Genomic DNA, 25809 nt, shown 5'->3' on the forward strand with positions numbered 1-25809 from the left:
AAACCGTCTCATCCTAGAAAGAAAAAAATAGCTTACTCAGCTCAGATCAGTGATGTCACCTTTCATTTGCCCTTGTTTCCACCTGGCGCCACAGTTGCCTCGCGCTGCCTCTTACAGGAATGGATGGGTGTCAGGTTGCACATCTCACTGATTGTGAGCTTAGCGGTCACAGTTGAGTCAGCTAACAGTTTGGATCAGCGACTCATCGCTCATCCAGGAGCACGGCCCTTCAAAATAAAGGCTAAGGCTTTAAAAAGACATGGAGCACTCGGTGATAAATTATTAACAGCTGTGTTTTAGGTTGTGTCTAATGAATACAGCGGCCCTTTCACCTGAAGCCTCTTACACTGGCGTCCCTGATCTTAGAAGGATGGCGACCTGTGAATCAATACTGAGGGTAAAGTGCTTCTGTCAAAACATGCAGCAGTCCCTCTTTCATCCCGAATGAAGTCTGACTGGCTCCACCCTGAAGTCGCCACATCTGTGGTCGTTTCCGTTTCACACATACATTACTGCCCAAAAACTGTGACTGCAGAGGGGGGCTTGAATGTTCAGCAAACACAGTACAGTAAAGCATCCCCTGCTTGTTACTGCATACATCCGTGGAATATCAGAACATGCTAATAATAGTCGCTGTCAGTCACAGAACACGTGCCACTGCTGTTTTGTTGAGCAGATTATGTTTGCGATGGATTTGCTCAGACATGCCAGGACCGTCTCAATCTGTATCCACAGGGGTGTTTTTGGATGCGAGGGGTTAGGTGGAGTTCAGGTGAAGAAGTTCAATCACCTCGAGGTCTTGTTGAGTGGAGGCCAGGGTGGGGTGGGTGACTGACAGGTGGATGAGTGCATCACTACAGACGCTGTGCAGGTCTGTAGTGGTTAAAAAAAACAAAAGAGCCCGAAGGCGATGCTGTCAGTTTGCTTGTCGATTCAATTTAGTTCCCTCACAAACACCCTTGAACTGTGGGGAGGAATAAAATACAGATGTAGAGGAAAGAGGCAGTGAGAGGAGCTCAGCGTAGGACCACTGCTCCTTTCAGATGAGGTGGTTTGGGCATCTGTCTTGGATGCCTCCTTGTTGCAGGTTTTTTGTGCCCAAAAGGAAGAAAACGCATATTTTTTCCAGACTTTAGTCACACAGATATGTAAACGGAGTCATTTAGTGCCGTCTGAAAAGGATACAATGCAAACACTCACAGGTAATTTCATCAACCACGTTTTTAGGGAACGTCTGAAACCAGCAGCACGAAACATCGACTCAGTAACCGCCTTCATTATCTTTAATAGAGACCGAGCTGACTTTCACGAGGCTGTTTGATAAGAGCTTTCCTCTTTAATGGATCTGACTCACAATGCCCTTTTCCCCTTCAGCCCATAAAGATTTTGGAGGAGCATTAAGTTAAAAGAATGAAAATTATGCTATAGTTCTTATTTTCGATAACTTGTACTGCTTGTGTTGTTTTGAATGTCACACACTAACTGAGGCCGACGCAGCTGTAATTACGTCGCGCTGGCAAAGTGACTCGCAACATAACTGCTGGTAAAGTTTGAAGGAAAGTGCAGTTCAATTTATCGCTGCCATATGGAAGTTTTGTAACTCGTCTGATTACATTTCAAAGTGCTCGAAAGGCCAGTGAGCCAGAAAAGTGACGCCAATAAATACTTTTGTGGAACTGCAGTTCCCCAGAGAAAGCTCTTGGACAAGCCTGCGAAATACTGATTCCTCAAAGATTGTGCTGAAATTAAATCCGAGAGTTACATTTTCCAAAACTATACAAACACAGCGACGGCTTGGAAATAGCTCCTGCAGTTGCCTTTCAATAAATTAAAATCTACCAGAGCTAAAGAAAAAAGCCAGAAACTGTGATGGGATGATGTTCACCTCTTAAGAAGTTACAGAATCATCTTTGTGTGTCTGCCGTGCACTCACACACCTGCACAAGCTGAAGAACCTTGGTGTTGTAACTGGGCAAAAGGATGATTTAACACAAACCGGTGGACACAAAGATTTTGTGTCTGAAGTCTTGATGATAAATGCAGAAAGTCAAATCATAAAGCGGATGCACGACCACGATCGGGGCTTCGTCTTTCAGTAAACATACTTTTTAACATTATTATTGAATGATTTTTCAAAATAAAAGATCCCAACGGACAAAGTGAACCGGGCCCACAGTTTTCAATCTACGTACATGAACCCATGACGTGACAAACATGCACATAACATTGCATGTTCTGTACACACATGCAGTAGCTCAGATTAAAGTAAGCCGGAGTACTGCAACACGCAGCCTGCAGCGAGGCAGCAGACGCAGAGCGACTCAGCTGTCCTCTGAATGAGCACGGAGAGGTGGACACACTTCCCAACATCACGCGAGCCTAGACGACCTCGCGATGGAGACGGCGAGGACATCTGTGAGCAGCAGTGGCTGTGTGCGTCTGAAACGTCACATCAGCACGATCAAGGTGCAGTTGTGTGATCTAAATACAGAATAGGGATAACAGAGACGAATAATCCAGCATTGGGGTTCTGGCACAAAGCAAACACTGACAAGAAAATCAAAGTTTCCTCCTCTGTGCCGTCAATGTTTCTGTTCAGCTTTTGCCTCTTTAATAGGCGAGATCAACAGTTAACATGAAACAAGAGGAAGCAGGGATGAAGTCAGATATGGATACTGAGGCAAAGTTTGACTCGTGTCACCGCTGCTATCAAAACACAAAAAACTATTTTAATTCTCAGAATGAGCAGCTGCATCATCATCTCAGGGATTTACAGCAATATAGGCTATGCTGTCAAATCTCATCTTCAGTGCTGCTTACACAATATGTTAACTACTGCAGGTACAAATTGTTCACACGAGAATTTGGAAAATAATCCTACGCTTTTTTAACACCTCTGTCGCCGCACTGGCAGCTTTTCCAGCTAATCTGACCGCAGTGTTTCCAGCATGCAGGGAAGGAAGCCTGATATATGGAGTCAATTAGTAACAGCTGGGTAACACTCACAGCTTATCATGCAAGTTACTTTTCTAATGATGTCTAATTATTTCAGCACCCACACTGGAGCTTGAGAAGCACTGAACTAAATGACTTTCAGTGTTGAAAATGATTTCTAGGTTAAACTTAATGTGTTTTTACTCTGTTATAGCATGAATTCATATTTTTATATTATATAATGAATATGGTTAATAGACTGGTTCTTATATATACCGCTTTTCTAATAGTACGGAGCATTTTATACAACATGCCACATACACAAAAGTACATTTTCCATGCTTTAACATTCACACACACGCCACATCGGGGAGCAACTTGGGATTAGTATCGTGTCCAAGGATCAAACCGCTAACCTTCCAATCAGAAGATGATCTGCTCTACCTCCTGAGCTACAGCCACCACAAAATAATGGCACGTTTATAGAAACATGGTCCCTCCCAAAGCAAACTTAAAAAATACTTACAGGAAATGCTGGTCTTACAGTATGAAGTACACAGTCTACACTGCACAGTCCTAACTGCAGTGGAATGGTTGGAAAGCTTAAGTAAGAGCAGAATGTGATGAGGGCGGGACAGACGACAGCCAAGGAGGGAAACTGACAAAGACAGGAAATGAAACTAATTAACAAAATAAAAGCAGTGATTAGACTTTAAAGAGTTTATGTAACCGTTGTGTTCCTGCGTTGTGTCGGTAAAAAGAAAGGCCTCAAAGTAAATGACCTGCCCGCTCCAGCTCCTACAACCAAATACAAACCGCAGGTAGGGCTGCCACGATTGGTCGACTAGTCACGATTACGTAGACTATCAAAATCGTCGACGACTGATTTAATAGTCGACGCGTCGTTTGAAGCTTTGTAAGATCCCAAAAGACGCAGGAATAAGTAGCAGGATTTAAGAGTGTAATAACGGACTGAAACAGAAGATGGCAGCACTGCATGTACAAGGATGCCAGCTGCCGTTAAACCCCGAAGAAGAAGAAGCTGTGTCCCAGAATTCATAGCGCGGCCCTGCTCAGTTTCATAGTATTTTTAAAATTAAACTGCAGTTCACTGAACCTGCCCTTAGATCTTTTCAGGGGGAAAAAGTCTTGATAAACACATTAAGTTAGAGTTCTGCAGCCTGCAGGAGTCACCAATATTGCCTGAGCTTAATTAGTGCATTTCTCTTATGAATCCTGGCTTTTTTGCCTTTTTTAATCCTGTTATACCAACATAAAATAAACGTATCATTAAAAATAAAAAGGTTATCTTGCAGAAGGGTTTTAAAGTGTGGAGGAAAGGATGAGCCTCACAGCGGAAAGCAAATGATGCCTTTAAGTGTGTTAATCTCCAGAAAAGCAGCTGACAGTGATCAGACGCATAAGAACACAAACACACCCACATCAACACAAAGATGCTGAGGGTGTGTGCGCATACTCTCAGTACAACGCTCAGTAAGCCCCACACAAACAATCACACACACCACTGCCAGATGTGCTCGGCCTAATCAGGTCAACGTAAATGTCCATCAGCTAGAATCAGAGGGAGGGGCTGGGGGGGGGGGGATTGGGCAGGAGGACACGGGGGAGTTGGAAAATGTGATGGGGTCAGAAAGCAGGAGAGAAAGTGACGGAGTGTGGGTCAGACTGGAGAATTAAGATGGAGTGAGAGTGAAATAAGCAATTATGCAAAGGCTGAAGAACACAGTGTTAAAACATTTAAATGGAGGTCTATAATTTATGATAATTAATGTTAATTCTGACCCCGTCTTGCAGGCTGCTCTCCTACGCACTCGTTCACGCTCTCCTCAACACGCTCTGCACTGATAACTCCATCTGTTGCAACTCAGGAGTGAGACGTGCATCAACTTTGGAGGGACGAGTGAGGCGCCATCAATCATGTTTGCTGACCCTCTGCATTAGCGTCACATTAGCCTCGTGTTCAGAACGAGGGGGAAAATAATTCTGCTTTGATTTCTGGGATGCCAGTTTTACTCGTGGAGATGCACTCACATCTTGGTTCAGCATGTATAATCTCAGTGCCAATTAGCAGAGAGGTGATGTTAGATTACTGCGAGTCAATAAAACAGAGCCAGCAGCTGCTGTTTGCCCATCTGTGTTTTACTTTTTGGACACGGCGCTCGGCACGATTATGCATACAGGCCAGAAGAGTCATATTTTAATCCAAACCACCACCTTTTTGTGAACCACTCCTAAAGTAGTGCCTCACCCCATCACTGAGGGAAATCGAGTTAAGAAACGTGTAACCAAGTGAACATCTGACTATAATGCAGTCTATTGTGATGCCTGGCTGTCAGCTGGTATCGGTCACTCCCACCTCATCATTTATCAACAAGCAGGGTTACTGCTTACTGTAAACAAGTCGTTTTAATACTATGAAGATCAAACGGGGAAGAAAAAATGATGAATCATTTCTCAGGTTTACAGAACCTTTAACATTTGCTTCAGTGTTTGATCTTCACATGCAGTTAGTTTGAAAGACGTTCAGCTGATTTCTGATACCAACATTTGTGGAGGTGTATTTCGGTTTGAGCTGATTAAACACTGATCGCTGTTTTATTTCCTCATTTTTAAGGTTGTATTCAAAGTAATAATTATCCAAATTTAATGTACTTTGACAAATTTATGTCACACAAAAGGAAATTTGACTTATTTGCCTGTTGATGATGGGTGACGGTTATTTTGGCTGTTGGGTCAAAAAGTCACTTTCGCTGCATCCATGTGTTTAATAAAAATATCTTGTTTCTAAGCGGCCCGTCCACCAGCAGGCTCGATCTAACATAAACCCATTAAACCCACACACTGTGAAAGCTGTGGGCTCCAGAGCAGCACCCTGACCTCTGACTTGTTCCCAGTCCTTTCCTCACCCCCAACCACTCAGTGAGGCCCATTACCAGCCCATTATAGTAATTCAATGGGATGCTGCCTGCGTGGTGGCCTGCAGGGCACACATAGAAAAGCACATTAAGGCAAACACAAACCTCCAGCTGTGGCTGTTTACACATGCATGGAGACTGCAGTGTGGGGGTATATTTACATTAATTAGACTAAGGGCAGCAGATGTAAAGACAATTGTTTAGCAGGACAGAAAATTTGGACTCGTATTCCCACTTTCAGAACTCTTTTTGTAATAAACTCCCAAATCGGAAAAAAGGTGGAGATTCAAATCAGGTTTGGACAGTTTACCCAAACCCACTGAGCTTCTCTCAAAGGGAAAAGATCCAACCTGTCCTTGATATGATCTGATGAGTTGGTTTTGATCCTGCTTTTGCTTTGCCAACTTGCTTCTAATCACATTTTTTGCTACCACTGTGTGACTACATGTGCACAGCCAATAACCTGCGAATGAGCACCAAACACAGAGCAGCAGAACTCTCACAATAATCCATTTCTCCACAATATGCACAGAACAAAGCTTATTACTAGAATCCAGCCGTTTTATTCCCCTTATCTGAGGGTTGGGCTCCCCAGACGTCCTTTTACCCATGCCAGTGTTCTCAGCCCAAATGAGATGCCCAGCCTCTGCAGTCGGCAGAGGAGCACAGACATCTTTCCAGATGTGCTCCTCACACATTACTTATCAGCTCCCAGTCTTCCTATGGAGCAAGCTCACTGTATCCTCAACCTCACTCGGACGCTGTCCAGAATTCCCGGTCATATGTGAGGCTGGAATGTAGGTGAAATGACCAACATGCTGACGTCACGCCAATCTCTGTTTCACGCTCCAGCATTTGACCTGCAGACTTCTATGATGCTGAAAAATGCACAATGGATGAGAAATTCATTCAACAGAAAATGTAACGTTGTGACAAAAGGACCCAGACCATATTTTATAATACAAACATTTGTATTTGACAGTGATACTGGATAATTACCCTTAAAAACATCACAAGAGTTAGTTTTAGAAAGAAGAAAGAGGTTTGTGAAGGATGTGAAGAAACCACTGCAGTGCTGCTTCCTTCTCAAATCAAAGCCAATATTTGTCTTCAGTTCTGTGCAATAAGAAATGTGCTGAAATATGCTGCTGTTTCTTTTGATTTCATCAGCGATGTCTCTGAGGTCCAATTCTGTCTTTGTTACTGCTGAACAAACACAGAGGCAAACACTGCAAATGCTCACTCACTCACTCGTGCTACGTGCATGCTCAGTCTGCGCACTAACACAAACACATTCACCCCGAATTCACACAGCAAAGAATGGCCAAGCATGCATCCAAATCATGTGACTGAGTGAGCAGGCAGTGGGGTGGGAGGGGATGAGCTTTAATGGGTTAAAGTGAAAAGAGCTCCAAGCCTGGGAGGTTTTCAGATTTCCTGCTCACAGCTTTCAGAGGAGGAAACGCTTCATACAAAAACATCATGTCAGCCATTCATTTTATTTTGCCTTTTTTCTCAGCGATGTGAATATTTTATAGCAACACTTCACAACAACTGTCATCTAGAAGTGCTTTATACCGTACAGCAGGGGTGTCAAACGCAATCGCACAGGGGGCCAAAACCCAAGGCACACTTTAGGTCGAGGACCAAACAAGATAAATATTTATTGAACACACTAAAACATTTTTTTAAACATAAATATGAATAAAAACAGACAGGAATATTATTCCAGATTAAATAAACTTAAAAAAATAAACTTTAAATATTTTGCTCCTGATAAAAATATATCCTGTCAAAATTATGCAAGTTAGAAATATGAACATGCTGCCAAAAACCCCAGAAAAAATAAATGACAGCAAACACAAGGTTGGAGCCGCATGTAGACGGAGCTGTGCATTGCTGCAGGAGTGGAGCTAATAAACCGTGCGGGCCATTCACTGTCGTACTTTCCCTGAGTGCATCATTACACTGCAGCTCCATCTGAATCTGCACAGGTGCAGCTCAGCTGACTTGGTTCAGCATTACTCGGCAGCAGGGGAAGTGAGGCAGGCTGCACTGGTGCATTTGTGACAGCTTCACTTGAAACGCCTTCACCGCATCATACATGTCCATGAACTGACAGGTTTCCTTGCTGAGCTCAAAAACTCTGTTGAGAACTTTTCCCCAACTCAGCCAGCGGAGCTCTGCATGAAGGAATGTCGACAAACTCTGAATCTATTTCCCACATAAAAGACTGAAACTGACGGTGATTTAAACTTTTAGCTCAGATAAAATGTACGGTCTGCCTTACAGTGATCACTCCATTTTTAGGACTTCACCACACAGCGTTTCCTGGTGTGTGATGCAGTGATGTGCTGTTCACTCACCGGTACAGTTCTCCTGCATCTTTACTCGCATCCTGCGGACTAGTCCGCTTTTTTCACCGCACAACTCCGGCGCTCCATCTGTTGTAAGTCCAACAAGTTTGTCCCAGGACAGTTTCATGTCGTTACACTTTGACATACGTTTTAAAAAATGTCTTTTCCTGTCGTTGTCCCGTGCATCGATTTAATGTCCAATATTTCCTCTCCACAGACGAAGATGGTCAGCTGTGCAATGTCCATCATGTCTGTACTTTCATCCACAGCAAGAGAGTATGCAATGAAGTTTTGTCTGGACACAAGACGTCGCACAGCTTCATCCTGCAGCTCTTCAGAGTGGTACCGGGCTCATTTGGCTCCTCTGCTACAATAAAACTTGCTTTCACAACAGCTTCACTTTGTGTCTCGTAGTGCCGTCTTATATTAAATTCCTTCATTACAGCCACATTAGCTCCACTAATAAGACGCACGGCTTTACCAGCATGTCTGTAAACATATATTCAGTCACCCACTGGCGCTGGCCATGCATAACAATAATAGTACATCTGTATAAAATGATCTCGCGGGCCGGATATAAATGTACGCCGGGCCGGATGTGGCCCGCGGGCCTTGACTTTGACACATGTGCCGTACAGTAAAGATCTTTAATATCACAGGGAGAACAAAGTAAGCAAGCATAGAGGAAGATACAGTTGTTGTAAAATCGAGAATGTAAAACTGCATCAAGATCCAACAACAATCTTATTTTTCTTTAAATATAATAAAGGGGATGTTTTATTTCTTGTGCGTACTGGAATCTCACGAGCTACACTAGGATGTAAAACCAGTTACAGTATTTGCATGATTTATGAGCCTTCACTCACTCTATTCTATTTTCAACTCCATGTCTTTATTCTTGAACTCTAGTAAAGTACCGCTGCTTGATTCGTTGCCATATTTGTTAAAATGCATCTTATCCTGGCCTCTGCAGCCCTTCAGTTCATCCACTCCCTTAGCTCCTCCCACTTTAAGCCAACTTTCTTCTGATTGGTCTGAATATAAAACGAGTGTGGATCTGTTGGGCATTCCACCCAGCGACGTGCTTGAGGTAACCACATCAGCGATATCTTCTCTCAATGACATCACGCCTGTCTCATAACTTTAAGATATGAGACGATTAAAAGACAAGCTGCACAAAATTTTAGGAACTTAACTGACATGAAATTAGGCCATACCTGTGATTTCATTCTTCCAATTTAAAGGCTCCAATTATGATCAGCTTTTCCATAAAAGCAACACAAAAAAACCAAATTTTCTCTCAGGTGTGACCACCTGTCACCCTACTTACAGTGAGAGCTGCAGCCAAATGAAGGACATCCAGTCAAAATTGGGAGAAGCACTTTTCCTCTTAACACTAATAAAAGCCGCTCTACACTAAAATTAATTAGGGTGAACCTTCCATCCTTTATGAATGAAATGAAAAAAAAAACATCTTTGTTCTAAGAATCGATGCTAATTGAAAGTGACATGAAACTCAACCCCAATCTGATAACGGCTGAATAAACTGTGCAGATCAGAAAGCTGAGCCTGATGGATGGAGCGCGGGAACGATGACATCTAAAAATAGCATTTCTATGTGAAATATTCATTAGACAAAGTGGGAGATGGATGGATAGAAGGGAGGGGGTGGGGGGAAAATACAGGTTTAGAAGAAATAAGAGGTTTGCAGAGACTGAGAGCAAGAAATGATGTAAGACCTCTGACGTTTTGGAAGAGCTAAAAAATATGTTGGAAAACTGAAAGGAAACCGATAATTAGGTCATGGCGTCTGCCTGTGGTGTCACAAACATTTGTGTCCTCTCCATGCAGAGGGGGAATGACGCTCAGAGCAGAGCACACTCAGAAAATCACCAAAACACACAGGAAATCTTCCCTCAGCAACTCAGGAGTAAATACGGACATGGAATAAATGAGGGGTGTTAAACTTTCTTCACCTCGGTGCCTGAATAAGTAATTGTTTTTCTCACCTTGGGGTCTGGCCTCATTAAAAAGTAGCCCCGGCTTTGTATGTGGAGACACTGTCGAGCCTGAATCACTGCACAGAAAGCCGGAGGATGCAGGGTGGTACAGTAGGAGCCGGGTCCAAAAGGGAGTTTTCATAAAATCAAAAGCAAACTCATAAAAGTTATATTTGTCTTTTTTGACTTTGAATTGTTGTCTTTCTTTTTAGGCTTTTTGTGTGGTGATGTTTTCACTTGCTGTAAAAATGTACTTTGTGCTCAGTGAAGCTTCTGATTTCGATTCTTTCGTTTCATCCATGGAGCTCACAGACCACAAGTTAAACACAATAAGAAGGTTCAACACAAGCAGCCATCATCCAATCAAAACTACAAGATATATATATATTAGGGCTGCAACGATACACAAAATTCACGGTTCGATATTTTTTCGATACAAAAAATGTTCATGCCTTTTTAATTTGTCATTTATTAAAATTATAAATATATATTTTAACTCAAAAGTACAGTTTTTAAATTGAATGTTGCTGAAACAACAAAGTAATAAAATAATAAATAAATCTGATTGAGAAATCACTCATCTTTGGAAAAGAGAGTTTATTACAGAGAAATGGCTCTTTCCAAAATAAAAGCTATACTATACGCTTCTTCTGGGCTATATTCTCAGCAGCATATTAAACATATCAGGTCCCCATAAGGAGAATCCTGTGCTAACGGCTGTCTAAATGACTCAGTTAAAGTTTGTAGCATGCTTGCTTGTTTTTTTTCTGCTTCCACTTGTCTTTGCACTAGGATGCTGTCGGCGTAAATGTGCAGTCATATTCGTTGTGTTCCCACTAGTGCTGTCAGCGTTAATCTGAAATGACGTTAACGCCACAACACGGCAAATCTCCGTTAACGAGCTAACTGCGTTAACGCACTAGTTCCCACCCATGTAATTGAGCATTGCGTGGCACATCCGACATCCTGTTTTACTTTAGTCCATGACGCGCTTACCTTCAGGGTCATACATCACATGAAGACCAAAATAGTTCCAAACGCCAGATCTGAATGAGGGTGGGGGAGGTCCAATTTGCCATGTTGCAAGGAGCTTAGCTTCTGTCTCGCTAGCTTGCACTGCGCTCAGTAAATCTGTGTTCGACTACTCCGCCTAGGCTGCACTGTCGAGCGCAGATCCACTGAGCGCTCAACACAGACAGCATCGTCAGAAGGAAAGTTGATAAAATAAATTAAAAATTTTGTATTGTTCGATACATATGCGTACCGAACCGAAAGCACTGTATCCAACGGTTCAATATCGATACGAGTATCGTTGCACTCCTACTATTTATACGTGTTTAAAAAGCTTTAGAAAACCCAAACAACAACACAAAAGCCTGCTTTTCCCACTTGCTCCCTGATGTGTGATTAAAAATAAATTCCCTCATTTACTTCGTGTTCTGCTGTATTTTTCTTTCATTACTCATCGACTTGGCCTCAACAGGTCAAATAAAAACTACTCTGCAAGCAGCCCAGTCTTAAGCTGTAATCAATAAACTTGAAGAGGAGGAGGAATTTGTTGACATTGTGAAAAGTGTAACTCTGTTGAACTTACTTTGGACCAGCTGCAGGACTGCAGAACTATTGACCTTTTTTAAAAGCACTAATCAATAAATCCAGAGACAGACAGGCCGGTGTTGCACTTCCAGAAACTGTGTCCAGAATGGCTGACAACCTCTTTCTATTCACATCAAGGGAAAGGGAAAGTGTGGAGGGCTGAAAAGAGTAAGAAAGAAAGAAACTTCTAAAAGTCAAACTATGAGGATGCAATACATGTTCAGGTCAGACATCAACCTACAACACCTGTAATAAAAATCTAAAAACAATTATGTGGAACATTTTTCTGAAGAATTATTACGTTTATTTTGATTTTATGTACAATTTGCCAATAACACTTCACTACACAATTATGTGTAGTGAAGTGTTTCCATCGTGCTGTTTGCAACTTTTATTAAAACAGTGGTTCTAAAAATGTCCTCCATTAATGGATATCAATCTAAAAACAGTGAAAGGTTGAAAATAAACCAATAAGTTGTGAAGCTCAAGAGAAATCTGAGGATTTTCTGAAGTGTCACTGAAAGTCCAGCCATCTGCTTCTGGATGGGACCTTCAAGACCCTTATTTACAAAATTTCATTTAAACAAATTCCATGAAACAGCCTTGAAAACCAGAATAACTCATTTGGTTGGTAAATTGAGAACAGATAGTTAAACAGAACTTCTGTAATTTCAGGTTTTTGGGAGACATGCAGAAGAAGCCAAAGCCAGGAGCCAGAGGAAATCCACTGAAGGTTTGCTAGTTTAAATTCCAGCTATGGAAACTACAGAGAAACAGAGTCCTCTCTGTCTCTCTCAGGAGCCCTCGCTCAAATCATTTACAAACTGCTTGAGTGGAGCTCCTCAGTGATGAACAGGAGATAGATGTGACTGCACAGAGAATAACAGCATCACAAGAATGTGCCCAGCCTGAAGGATGTTTCACCCAAAATGGATGACAGTGATTCTCAAGAAGAATGACAGAATCATCCTTTTAAAGTCTCAGGAGGCGACTCCAGACAGCGTAGTAACTGAGGTCATGTTATTAGAGTCGAATGGATGGGTCAGCACAGTAAACCACAGATCATGTGACCATTTCCAAACAGCAGTGTTTTTAAGCATCATAAGTGCTTTAAACTTATCAAATATCCTGATATTAGCAAAGTAATCATTTTAACCCAAGCTGTAATCTTTTCCTCATGCTGGCCAATGTGTTGTTGCAAGGAATCCCACACACAATGATGACATTCAAACCAAAATAAAATTAAGAGCAAAAGAAATACAAAAAATTCAAAGCATTACCAAATGCACAGCAGATACACAGAACATCACGCAGACCTGGTGCCAGCAGAACCGCTAAAATTCAGCAGATTTGTGAGTTCAGGTCCACACATCTGGAACCACCGTCTGAAAAGCTTCATCACCCTGGGTCCTTAGGTGGATACCGTGGGCAGGCTGCACTTTTTTACCTAAACTACTAAGATGACAGTGATTGTAAAGGAGGAGATATGCTACACTGCAGGACTCGACTATGAAATACTGTGTAAGTGAGGCCGTACGTATGTATAAACTGCATTCGGCTCATGACAGTAAATCTGTAAAGTTTGACACGGTCTAGTTACCTGGTGTCATGATGGAAATGCATGGAACTGGCTCCGGAGTGGGAATCAGAACTCCACCAATGGAAACGGGAATAGCAGATGGAACAATCAAGGTCTAGAGATCTGCTTAATTTGGCTGTCAAAGGATAGGAAAGTTATAGAAACTGATATGATGAAGAACAGCAGCCCAAGACTCCCCGAGCTTGGGATGCATAACATCACCTGCTGGTTTGGCAGGCCCTGTTTTTGTAGACTCGAGCTGATCACTTCGTTTTTTAAAACCATGTCTCAGGCTTTATTCTACTTTTTGACTCTAATAGGGACCAAAATGAACATAAGTCCTTTTAAAAAAGAATTTAAACTAAGAACTGAGTTCATAAAAATCATCAGAAAAGTGCAAGAATCAAGGAAGCCAAGGGACATTTTCTCAAACTTTTAATAAAACATAAACTTCTTTTTACAGCCAGAGGACTCACATCCTGCTGGTTTTATAAAGTGCAGATTTCAAGCATATGCTGTTTGTAAGACCCAGGAGCTAAATCTGGTATATAAAGTCTATGGCCTTTCTCTGACCAGCAACATTACAGCTTTGGAAAAGATGAACATCTGCAACTTTTCTCTAAATCAGGAGATGATATTTACATGTGCCAACACGTGCACCGGGATGCTTGTGACCGTGTAAACATACCCAGCAATCAGTGACAAAAGAGTCTGATAAAACTACGACCCACTGATGTAGCTGCGTAACTTTGCACTTTAGATAAAAGTTAGTGTGTGTGACTGTCAGAGCTTCTGTGTCGGAGAAACTGGTTTTACTGAAGCAACATGTTTATGTTGTCAGTGATCGGAGCCGCTCGTGGTCCGCCTCTCTGGATGGAGGCTGGGAAGTTGGACCGTTGTTATGGCGATAAGAAACCAGCCTTGCCAGGGTGTCCGCGGAAACTGAACGTAACCATAACAACAACGGAACTCTCCTCTAGAATGCTGCTGTGTTTAAAACCCCTGAGACACACACACACACACACACACACACACACACACACTGCCTGACTGCCAGCTGGAGATGCAGCCCACATCCAGAGTTTTCTGACACATGGACCACAAATTAAAACTTTATGATTTTATTCTCTTTTAAACTTTTCTTTTCTTTTTTTTTAAATTACCATCCCAGTTCAAAAGATGAGCTGTCCTCTTTGTGCATATAAACTAGACGACAAGCCTGTGCTTTGACATCAACCTAACTCACTTCCCCAAGAGCCAGAACCACGGGGGGTGAGGCAGAGTGGGGAGAAGAGTACAGAGCAGACAAGGGCGGGGTGAGATGGGGGAGATCGTTATCCGGTAACTTTCAAAGCCGTTCCTCAGCTCCAGTTATCTCAGGATGGCAAGAAGTGTGTCACAAATTGTGTGCTAACGTGTTCCAGTAACAGTCGCTCCACCAACACTGAGAATCCTTCTTCTAATTTTACTTTGTGGTGCAGTCGGTGCACCCGTGTTTCCAGCTCCAACTGTGATTTGAGTGGAGGCCAGTGAAGATAGACGTGTGTGTATGGGGGTGTAAGGGATAGACAGAGATGTGGAGATTGTGAATTTTCACATAAAAGCAAATAAAGACAGGAGGGGTTGCAGATGGAAGCAGCAGACTGAGATACGGGGAAAGATACAGAGAGGCAGCATGACGGTGACAGACACCGAGATTAAAGTCTCAAGTCTAAAGAGAATTTGAGAGGAGAGTTTAAAAAAAATCCACAGGGTGTTTCTGTGGGCATAACACGCTCAGTCTGAATCAACACGCACTGATGGCATTAGAATACAGAGGATGTTTAATGGGAGCTTCATTAACACATCTATTGGACTGAAAAGCAGAAGCACATGAAAAGCTAGGGATGCTTTTTTATTGTACGCAACATAATCGTGATAATTTAGGTCAGTAAGTGTAACACATATTCTTAAGTTAACCTTAATATGAAAATGTGTGGTGTGTGTCCACCTCTTTTTCATTTGTTTGTTTATATTTTAATTTCAGATTTCTTTCATACGAGCGATACCTGCCTGCCTGCAGGGCTGGAAGCTTCCATCAAACTCAGGCCGGACGACAGGCCCTCAGCTCAGTCTATGAATTCATGTTTTTGATGCTAATTCTTTATAAGTTTGTCTCTGAAACTTATGGATTTCTGTTTGGGTCTGATGGGTGTATTTTGTCAAGAATAGAAACCACTGGATTGTCTTCTAGTCCTAACACAGTAGTTTTATTGACTAAGCAAGTTTTAATGATAACTAGTAAAGGATTACCACCTCCAACCCTGCAGCCTCTAAATGCACTTTTTACCCTTTAAAAGTGGAAAACATTTGTTTTGTTCATATGGACATGGATGAGGACAGAAGAGACCGCCTCTGCTGGACTACGTTGGAAGATCCGCCATCTTGGCTCAGACTGAACTAAACACTGTGTGTGTGAGAGTTTGGGCTTTTAAGCAGGAAGTAAAACTGTAAAAGGAAAGAGGTGCGCTTGCACTGAAATACACAAAAATACATACTTGTTCAAATACATAAAATACACAGAGGACATAAGTAGAAATCAGCATATCCCCAAAGCATCCACGAACACACACTGCGATGTAAAATATCCTTATTTTGAAGAAATCATTTCAAAATGACTCCAGGACGCAGGAAACGTTAAACACGCTGCTGGGCTCTGAGTAATCCCTCTCTGAGCTCTTTGCTTTTGGCTTCTTCTCTTCAACTGCTGTTCAGTATAAACCAAAATGCATTTTCAAGTTTGTAAGGGCCGCCTTGGTTTTTATTTTGGGTATGAAGCACGACTCATATCGTACACACGAGCTTACTGCTGCGTGTGATGAACTTCCCCGCCTACGTGCGAAAACGCTGCAACCTCTTTATCGTGACTTAACTTTCTGTTTCTCCAGAGGAGGGAGAAAGTACGTGGTGGAGGCGAGGATCTCCTCCACCCCCCATCCCTGCTCGACTGGGTGTGTTTCAGCACCACGGACAGCAGCCAGCTGCTCTCAAGCCTCATCATACTTTAATCTTTCAGCCTCCTCACATCGCGTGTGAAGGCTGAGAACAGAAACAGCACTGAGTCCACCTCGCTCACACAAGAGCAGCGCTCGGTATTGTGTGTTAACACTGGCACTGGTCATGTTTAGGCCTAAGGACAGCACCCACCAGAGTTCACAAAAGGTTGGACCAGCACAATTTTCACCTACACAGAGAAGTGTGTCTTAGCAGATCAAGCCATCTGCCTCTCCCTGCAGCAGCCAATTGAATCCAGCCATGCTCACTTCACCCCTCCCAGGGAAACTTGTCCTCTGATAGCATTTTACCTGATGAAACACACACCAGTGTTTTGTTCTTAATGTACGTGTGAACAAATGTAACTGATTTAACCAGTTTAGGCATGCTTAACCTGAACACTCATGTTAGATCAAAGCCTGTAAAACCAGTAAATTGATCTCAAAGGCTTTCTTCCTTTTTGTATTTTGTTGATTTCTGTTAGTTTAGATCATCCACGATCAGCTGATCTCAGGCCAGCTGACATCCCATGACACCCTATCCATCTGATAAATCTTAGTTGGTTTAGCCAGCAACCGACCTCCAAAACAACGCGTTCTCTTCACGCTGCTCCGGTGTCGTGTCTGTTTTCATTAATGGGCCTTGGAAGAAAAAAAGAATCTGCTCTTGATTACAGTTGTAGTCGTTCTGATTAAAATTAAAAACATAAAAGCAAATTAATGACCTGCTTATATGCAGAATGACAGGACTGAATAAAAGCGTCTGTGCTGCACCTTTTATGAAAATGTTACCCACTAAAGACGCAGTTACAATCAATGCAAAACCAGAACACAAGGCTGATGTAATGTGCACTTTAGATGCTGGCAATCATTTTTAAGAACTGCAAAGAACTTTGTAATCAAATGACCTTTGTTTTATAAGTATTAGTTCTTTGAGTGTTACTTGTTACACACACACACAGTAATAAGCACCTTGCTGAGCGCTGGGTGTGTGCCAGTCGGGGACTGCGGTGATGACTTCACCTTCTGTTTAGCCGACTAGTTGTCAGCTGGAAACAACACAACATTACCAGCTCAGCGTCTCCCTCTCAGTCTGATTACCTCACCGTATCTCCGCTCTGACTCCCCTCTGCCTGTGTTCTCTTTCTCTGCCTCTTTCTAACCCATGAAGTTAGTCGGTATTCATTTGGTGTAATTAGTTACTTATCTTTTATGCAGTTGCAAAGTGCTGCTGGGGTTTGCTACGGGATGCCATTAACTAATTAAGCTGAACTGATTGCAATAGAATACATTTATTTATTGTGTGTATTTATATCACTGTGCTGCATAATCTTTTCCCAGCGCAACATTTTCATGCAGAGAACAGATCAGGAACAAACAACACAAACTGCTTTATTCAGTGTAAACACTGTGATCTACACAAAGTCCCGCCCCATCACCAGATGACGTGAACAGGTGAGAGCAGGTACTTTTATTAATCAAGTACACGTGCATAGTGACCAGTTATCAGTGCGCTGTAGGTAAACAAGCTACGCACATTGAAAGCCATCTATAGGCTGTTAAAACTGTCAGCAGTTAGCCCCGGAGAAGCCTGACCTGCTTACGTTTCAGTATCCTGCAAACCACGTGAGACTTCCTACCAGTTTGATGCTTCTGTCCTCTGAGACTTATGTTATAGAAGCCATATGACCAAAGCTATAAATCTGGGTCACAAACATGTGAATGCTGATAAGTGTGCAACTGTTTGACGCTTCCAAAGCTCACGAGCAGCACAGTTCGATGATCATGTAGCAGGCGTTGGTGTTTCTCCACGTGTTCTCATTCTAGGGTGTGAAATATTGTTTTTCTGTCGGAAGCTGCGGGTTTCTCACCTGTGTCCCATTTGGGATTTTGTATCTTTTTGACTTTAGCCACGTTTGACTTCAAATGCACATCTTCACAATGGAAAATTATGAAAAACAGGACAAACACAGTGTGTCAGAATGTGTCACCAAGGGTTCCCTTACAAGATCATAAATGTGACGAACTGAGCAACCCATCCTACTGTTGCACTGATGTCATTCATCACCTCGTCCACATCAGTGAGGAATAGTTTGGGCGTATCTTTGAGATGTTCACAGCTTTGTCAAAACATCAGCACCGGCACCAAAACACTAACAGACAACAGGCTGGTTTTCAGGTCAAAGCAATCAGAAAAATGGCCTCCTAATACAGATTAAGCTTGCATTTATAAAACAGGGTCTGCAGAAATAATCTTATTCTTTGAGATAAACCTCTTGACCAATGCTCTGAGAGGCTTTAACCCTGTGAGACGCAAACAGGATAAGCAGTGGAGAAATTAGATGGACTGGGTACGTTGAGCAGCTGAACAGGGGTGTGTTCCTAAGGTCCCTTCAGCACAGTAACAATCGTGCTTGAATCGTATCTGAGAAACTTACTAAAACTTTCCAAAAGTCAGAGCAAGAGACACAGAAAAGGACTGTCTTTACCTTATGATACAGTACACAAGCCCTTTAAGAAAGGACCATATTAATAAGGACAATCTGTGTCTTTGTTAACTCGTTGCTTTGACGTGGGATTAAAAGACGGACTGAAGGAGTGATGGACCTGGATGGATGAATGGATGGACGGACTTGCTATCAGTTTCCACAGGCAGTGGTGATAATTCATCGTGTCCAACTTGAGTTCTTCTCGCCTAATGGTTCATGAGTGGCAGAGTCATGACAGAAGAGAGAGTGAACGTATTTCCTCAAAGACAAACTTCAGATGTACAAATCATTGTTGGGCACAAACCACATTAAAAGTATCGTCTCATAAAAGGACATAAAAGCAGATATAATGTTTTCTTTTATGGAACTGTACTTTATCACATTCACAGAAGCAGATTTTTCAGGCAGTAAATTAATGACTTGCTGAAGTGAATACGGCGAGGATTCATTTATAATGTGAATGTAGGAAAGTTTATTTTTCACATCACAAAAAACATTTTTAGTTTATGGAAAAATGCATCAAATATTTCTAAAGAACATGAAGATTTTATCTTTAGGGAGTTGGATTTTTCTGAAGGCAGAAATGTGTAAAGTGTATTTAAATAAGAGTTAAAAGGCTCTTTCAGAAGAAACAGACTTGGTGACTCGCCTGTGCAGATGCAGCATCATCTTTTTCCAAAAGGTGTCGGCCTCGCCCTGTTATGCCTAAAGCTTCACTTTGGTTTCAGGGCTTTGACACACCAGCCGCAGCAGAACTGACCACTGTAAGGTTTTAGAGTTGTACAAAGTCCACGTGGGCGGTATCCACACAAGCAGTCAGTAAAGAAAAATGACAGACTTGTTTCATTAATGACAGAACTTCACTGCCAGAGGACACTTAGTACATCAAGGAGCCACTCAGCGCTTTGACGAAATGGCATTAATTGACCACCCAGAATGAAAATAGGCTCAACGTTCCAAAAAATAAAGATCCTGAAAGCATAATTGTGATGACTTTTATCCTCCAAGTTCCTCCAACAGCCACAAAAAGAGGTGATTTCCTCCAAAACTTATCAGAAGTACAAAAAATGTCCTCTGACGATAATAAAAGTTTCTCACATCCTTAAGCTTGTTCTCCAATGTTCTGACCGCCATCAAGCCGCTTATTCACACCGGATATAGCCCAGTGACGCATCATCCTTCAAAGTCTTGTCAAGATACGTTTTTTACGATGAAGCTATGACATTTGACAAATAGGCCGAGTCTGACTCAAAGGCGAGGAAAACAAATGACATAAGAATTCATTAAAGTTGGTTTATAAAGTCTGACACTAGAAGCCCTCTTCAGCCCCCCACCCTCCGGTTCACAGCAGTGACAGATGAGCACAGGCGACGGCGGCAAAATGAAAAGCTGGTCCAGAATAAATAAGTCAGAGTGAAGACAAAGAGACAAACAAGGTGCCGCGCTCCTTCACACCTCTGTCACCTTCACAGTGTTACAGTTTTAGCGCCGTGTACGCTGCTGCACGCCTGCTGGAGGTGTGACGAATGTGATGCTGTACGACATGTCTGTGTTAAAGTCACCTGCCCACCTGTGTGTTGTGTGTGTCAGTTCTTTCTGATTTCAGTGTGTCTAAACAACAATGAACCATCTGTGTGTTTTATGTAGGAGGATGTTTGGATATCAGGAAACCTGATGATTTACAGTTGAATTTGCTAGGAATTATAGACTGTACATAAAAGATGGACGTAGCTACCACGACGTCTCAGACTGAACAGTGCGTTCCTGTTAGCAGGGTATTTGCCCCACACTGTCTTGATGTCTTGAGACTGGACACAGAGTGCTCATAGAATTGTGACTTAATAAAAACATAGCTCCGCCCTAAATCGTGCCTTCCTTTATCCGTCTTTTTGGCTCTAATTGGAATCACGATTTACAAACATAACATAACTTCATATTAAATAAGACTTCAAACTAGCGACTGGGCTCATGAACTCCCTAACAAAGTGTGGACAGCTCAGGTGAACTGTGGAACTTTTTCCTCGTAGATTTCTACACCGTCAGAATTACCTTTGAAATCAGAGGAACGCCCCCTGCTGGCCATTAGAAAAAACTTCTGAATAAGTATCACTTCTAAGGCCCAGAATGTAAACCCTTCACATACAGCTTCAGTGCTCTTGCAATTTTAAACACAGACTGACTGATTTGCAAACTTTTCTGTGGCTAACAGAGAGAGTTCTCATCTTCAGCAGGTGCATTTCATAAGGAGGCTGTCTGGAACGTCTGTTCATTTGTCCATCTGTCTTCCTCTCTGCCTGTCTGTCTGTCTGTGTGCGTTCTGTGTTATCTGAGTGTGAGAACTGAGTGCTGTGCTGTGCAGCCCTGGGGGAGGTGAAGCTGCATTCAGGAACCTCTATGGGTGCCACAAAGCTGCATTCATGCAGCTGAATAGCTGTTTTCTACAACCAGGCACTAGTCATCCCAACTCCATTGGAAGGGCTCTATGAGTTACCACTCTCCCTGCCTTGGTATGCAAAGCATTATGCAGCAAAAACACAAATGGCTGGATTAACAAAGGGCACACAAAGCATACTTACATGGAAACAGTGAAGGGATACGCGACTCTGTAGTTTCAAAGGACGGTGTTTTTAGGATTTCTGCGTTCTTCCCTCTATCCAGTGGCAAATAAAGAATTTCCTCTTTCTTTTCCTTTTTTCAGCTCTCAGTCAGTCACAGTTACACATCATTTTTTCCACGTTTCCGTATTGTCAGCACACCAAACGGCCGTTATCAGATGTTATCGGTCCCATACTTATTTCCTCCTCTACCCTCTACACGGCAGCCATCACCTCACTCGTGATGGTGACTCCACACTGCTGAAGAGAGAGAGGACGGCAGTGGAGGCTTGGTCCACTTGACTCTGGATTTCTGGACTGAGCTTTCATTAAAATATTCAATGTAGTTTTTTACACTGTTTAGTTTGCGTTAGTACTTGGTAAGTATCATCTTTTTCCCAACCCAAAGCTCCATTTTCTTATTTTACCACATCAGGAAATGTCTCAAGCATTTTTTCACATGGCCACTAGAGGTCTCTGACAACAGGTGTTAGAGATCTCTTTCTGTTAAAAGGGAGTTCTTCCTCCCCACAGTTGCCATGTTCTGCTCGTGGGGGTCTGATAGATAACTGATAATGATCAATCAGTGTGAGGGTAACATCCAAATCAGGTGACTTTTCCATAACTTTATAGAAAATTTATGACAATTATCATTTTAATAACAAAGTTGTTTTCGTGATGGACTTTTACAGAACTTTAGAGTCCATTTCCCGAATGTCTTTTCTTACGATTCTCCTAAAAGATAACTAAGCTGTCAGATTTACTGTGAACATGTGGGCGGTGACGACTGCACCTGTGCTCCTCTTACGATGTCATTATCGTGTGGATCTCTTTTTCCAGCAGTGTCACCACCCTGCAGAGTGAAATGTGTGGCACTTTAAGCGAACACCTAATGTTCTGTGTGATGGAGTCTTTGAAGGGTGATATTCACGATTGCTTTCCACACTCCTGCACTGTCAGATTATGGTGCCGTTTTCCTTTTATGGAGTCTACCAGCGGGCGATGTGAAGGCTTGTAAGATGTGGCACAATTCTGATTTCGATGCTAAGAGGCTTCTAGCAGAGTAAATCAAACAGCCGCAGCACGCATCCTCAGCTGGAGTCTACTGAAGGTATCAGGAAGCAGGAAAAACACCCACAGCCTCTCATTTAAATTCAGCTAATGTCTCTTTCCAATTAACAGATTGGCAGAGTCATGACTGCCCAAATTGACTTCCTGTCAGCAGAGGCCTCGCTCCCTCACGCTGCAGACATTGTGTGGCATTTCACCAGATTGGTCGCTCGGAAAGATCCTGGCAGCTGTCAGTCGATACCTCTGCCCATCGGGGACAGGAAGTCTGGCACCTCATGTGAAATACCTATGCTAATTTTCTTGAACTGTCCAAGTTAAGATCACTGAGTACACAGTGTTCCACCCGCATGGGTGGTCTCGGGGCCAATTAGTGAGGAAATGTTTAATCGTTTGAGAGAGAGACAACGAGGGGGGGGGGGGGGGGGGGGGGGTCATGAAATACTCAAAATCTCACTAAAGTATACAATAAGCATGAAAATAATCTTCTCAGGGTATTGACACAATGAAAGAATCAAGAAACTGAAAGTTAGTATAACCATCAGAGGAAGAGCTCCTTGAACATGACCTGTACCACAAAGATAGCAGTGCTGAGGGGAAGGTAAAGAACAGCTGTAAAATAAAGCAGGATGGTCCAAGAGGCAGTGCAACCTGCGGTACTGGTACCGGAAATGCTCATGCACCAATCAGATTTGAGCAATCCACATTAGATACAGGCATGCTGCCAGTGCCATTAGAAAGTAAAATAAAGGTTATAATTGGTACTTCTGCAGCCGGGAGCAGTAATTATTATTAAGGAGATTTTATGCTGCATTCATAAATATACGTTGATTAGAGTGTCAATAAAATTCTTATAAAATTAAATTAAGATTTTGTTCCTTGATCAACGTGACATGTAGGACAGAGTAGGCCTGGGAATAGGCAGAGACCGTCCTCCATAACCAATCATTTTATTGTATAAGCAGGCCTGAAAATGACAGTAAAGAGTTCATGGCTGAAGTTTTAGTGACAAGGCTGCACACAAAAAAAAAATCTTTAGAGATCCAGCAACATTCGCAACAAACATTTAAAAAGCACCAACACAGCAGGAGCACAAGACCAAGAACAATACTCCACACACACTAAAATATCCTTCCAGGACGTTGATGAGTTTGTGATATTTTCATGAGAACATCAAGATGATGTCACTCAGCGTTTCTCTTTAATGTCATGTGTACTTGTGGCAACATGATTTAACCATATCTCACAATGTTTAGAGTCGTTCCTGGATCCTTGCTGACTCCAGACGTTCGTCACTTCCCAGATAGCCACACCATTGATGCAACTCTATAACTTTTTGGATCACATGATCTCTTTGGTGGAGGTAAGAAAGTCGATTTTGGGTCAGCAGTGTTTTTCCAAACAGGCCTTTAGGTGTGGCTGCCTGAAAGACGTGCAGCAGATAAACGGGAGATAAATGGGGAGTGAGAATAATTGGACTGTGGATCTTTGGCTAACGGGCCCAAAGCACCAGCTCTCATCTGAAAACATTCACCGTCATCGTGCTGCCACAGCACGCTGCGTAATCAATCACTGCTGTCAAGTCTCAGTTACCTGCACTGCCCATTATCACCGCATCCTGTTCCTGTCCTTGCTTCAGTTTCACTTCACCCACTTTCCACATTCACGCACTATAAACCCACACCAGAAGCGACGACACAGCCCCTCTCTCATCCCGCACCCGTCACACTTACACAGGACTGCTGTAAGGCTCTGATCTGTTCTACCACACCAGAACAGACGACAAGGACCACAGACCAGGCGCGCAGACCGGAGACAGGACTTGACAGAACAGATAACAAAACACCATTTCCAGCCTCCAGCGCCTCAGGTGCCGCAGACACATCTCAAAGGGAATACTGTAGACGGTGTGCAGATAAGAACCTGTAGTCTCTGCACAGTTCCTCATACCCACAGGCGCTTCTTTGGAACAGATTCCAGTGAGATGACCCCTTTCATTTCACAGATTACAGATTTTCACTTTACAACCTGATTTAGACATCGAAGGCGCAGGAGCAGCTGAATGTCTGTAATGCTTTTATACGAAAATAAAGTGCGCAAACATTAACTGCGGTTTCTGGAGGTGATGCGTTTGGCACCATCCTCTGCGTAAAAAACAAAGCTGTGTACCAGGACATCATCAGACAAACATCACTGATTTACTCACCCACTCCAATTTTCTCATCCTCTGTCGGCGTCCACATGATGTCCTGCTGCACCCACAGCAAAATCCTCTAAAGAAAGTAGCTATAATCACCCGATGGGTCGCTTCATGGAAATCCGAGTGACGACGAGAAAGACGAGGAGGACCGCGGAGCAAAAGTTTACTGAAAATGGCTACGGGGGAAAAAAACAACCTTAAACCACTCTGAAAATGTGAAAGTTGTCTTAAATAAATGACGGTTAGTATCCTGTCAGGTTGGCGGTGACGCATGGCGCAGTGTGTCGGTCCATCTCAGCGGCTGTGCTGCGCTCCTCGGGAACGAACCGCCAGAGAAATCCTCCACAGGGGCGTCAAGGCGATTTCAAGCCAAACAGGGGGCTTTTAACCCCACCTGTGGGCATTAGAGTGGCATTTGGTTAAGCAAAAAGGCGGCCGGAGCAGATGAACTATGATTTATGAGGATTTCATTAGAGCGCGAGACTTTCCCATTCAGGAAAATCCCACGATCACTCGTGTTTCCCGTCAAGTTCTGTCCGGGCTCGGGAATCCTGTCCTCACTCAGTGAGCATCCCTCCAGAGCGAAGCTTCTGGTGCTCTTGTGTCTTTGAACCATGCGTCTGAACCTCGCTTCCTTCCGTCGCAGCTGCTGAACTTGTCGTGAGCAGATGAAGAAAAAGCTCAGTCCCGTCTGCGTGCGAGCCGTGCGCAGCAGCGGGGAAGCCTCCGTCAGTTTAAGAGGATCAGGGTGGAGCGCGGCTGAGGTGGTCAGGGGGGGGGGGGGGGCTCGTTTGGTCTGCACAGCCTGCACGCGCACAGGAGCCTACGGCGGCTGACCCCTCAGACCACGAGTGGGAATAAAAGACGCAAATATATATATAATATATAAACTCACTTAGAATTACTCTGAGCATGTGCAGTATCGCGCACGCGCGCACACACCGGCCGTGACATCACTTTACAGCACCGTGACACAGCCTCGGTCGTGCTGTCACTGACACGCGTGTACAGCCGCTAATGACAG

General features: G+C 43.0%; 1 protein-coding gene across 9 annotated transcripts in view; it reads right to left on the reverse strand.

Moving 5' to 3' along the window:
• Positions 1-25462, reverse strand: part of LOC146575107 (dedicator of cytokinesis protein 3-like) — a 240693-nt gene extending 215231 nt beyond the window's left edge. For all 9 annotated transcript variants that reach the window (XM_085275298.1, XM_085275297.1, XM_085275293.1 and 6 more), the window contains exon 1: positions 24792-25462. In XM_085275298.1, the coding sequence (XP_085131424.1) occupies positions 24792-24828 (37 nt within the window). In that variant the 5' untranslated portion in view covers positions 24829-25462. The remainder of the gene's footprint in view (positions 1-24791) is intronic.
• Between the last annotated feature and the right edge of the window lie 347 nt (positions 25463-25809).

This window comes from Mchenga conophoros, linkage group LG5, assembly GCF_057382185.1.
Source record: "Mchenga conophoros isolate Kocher_MC1m ecotype Shallow Benthic linkage group LG5, M_conophoros_male_GT1.1, whole genome shotgun sequence".
Lineage (NCBI taxonomy): Eukaryota > Metazoa > Chordata > Actinopteri > Cichliformes > Cichlidae > Mchenga > Mchenga conophoros.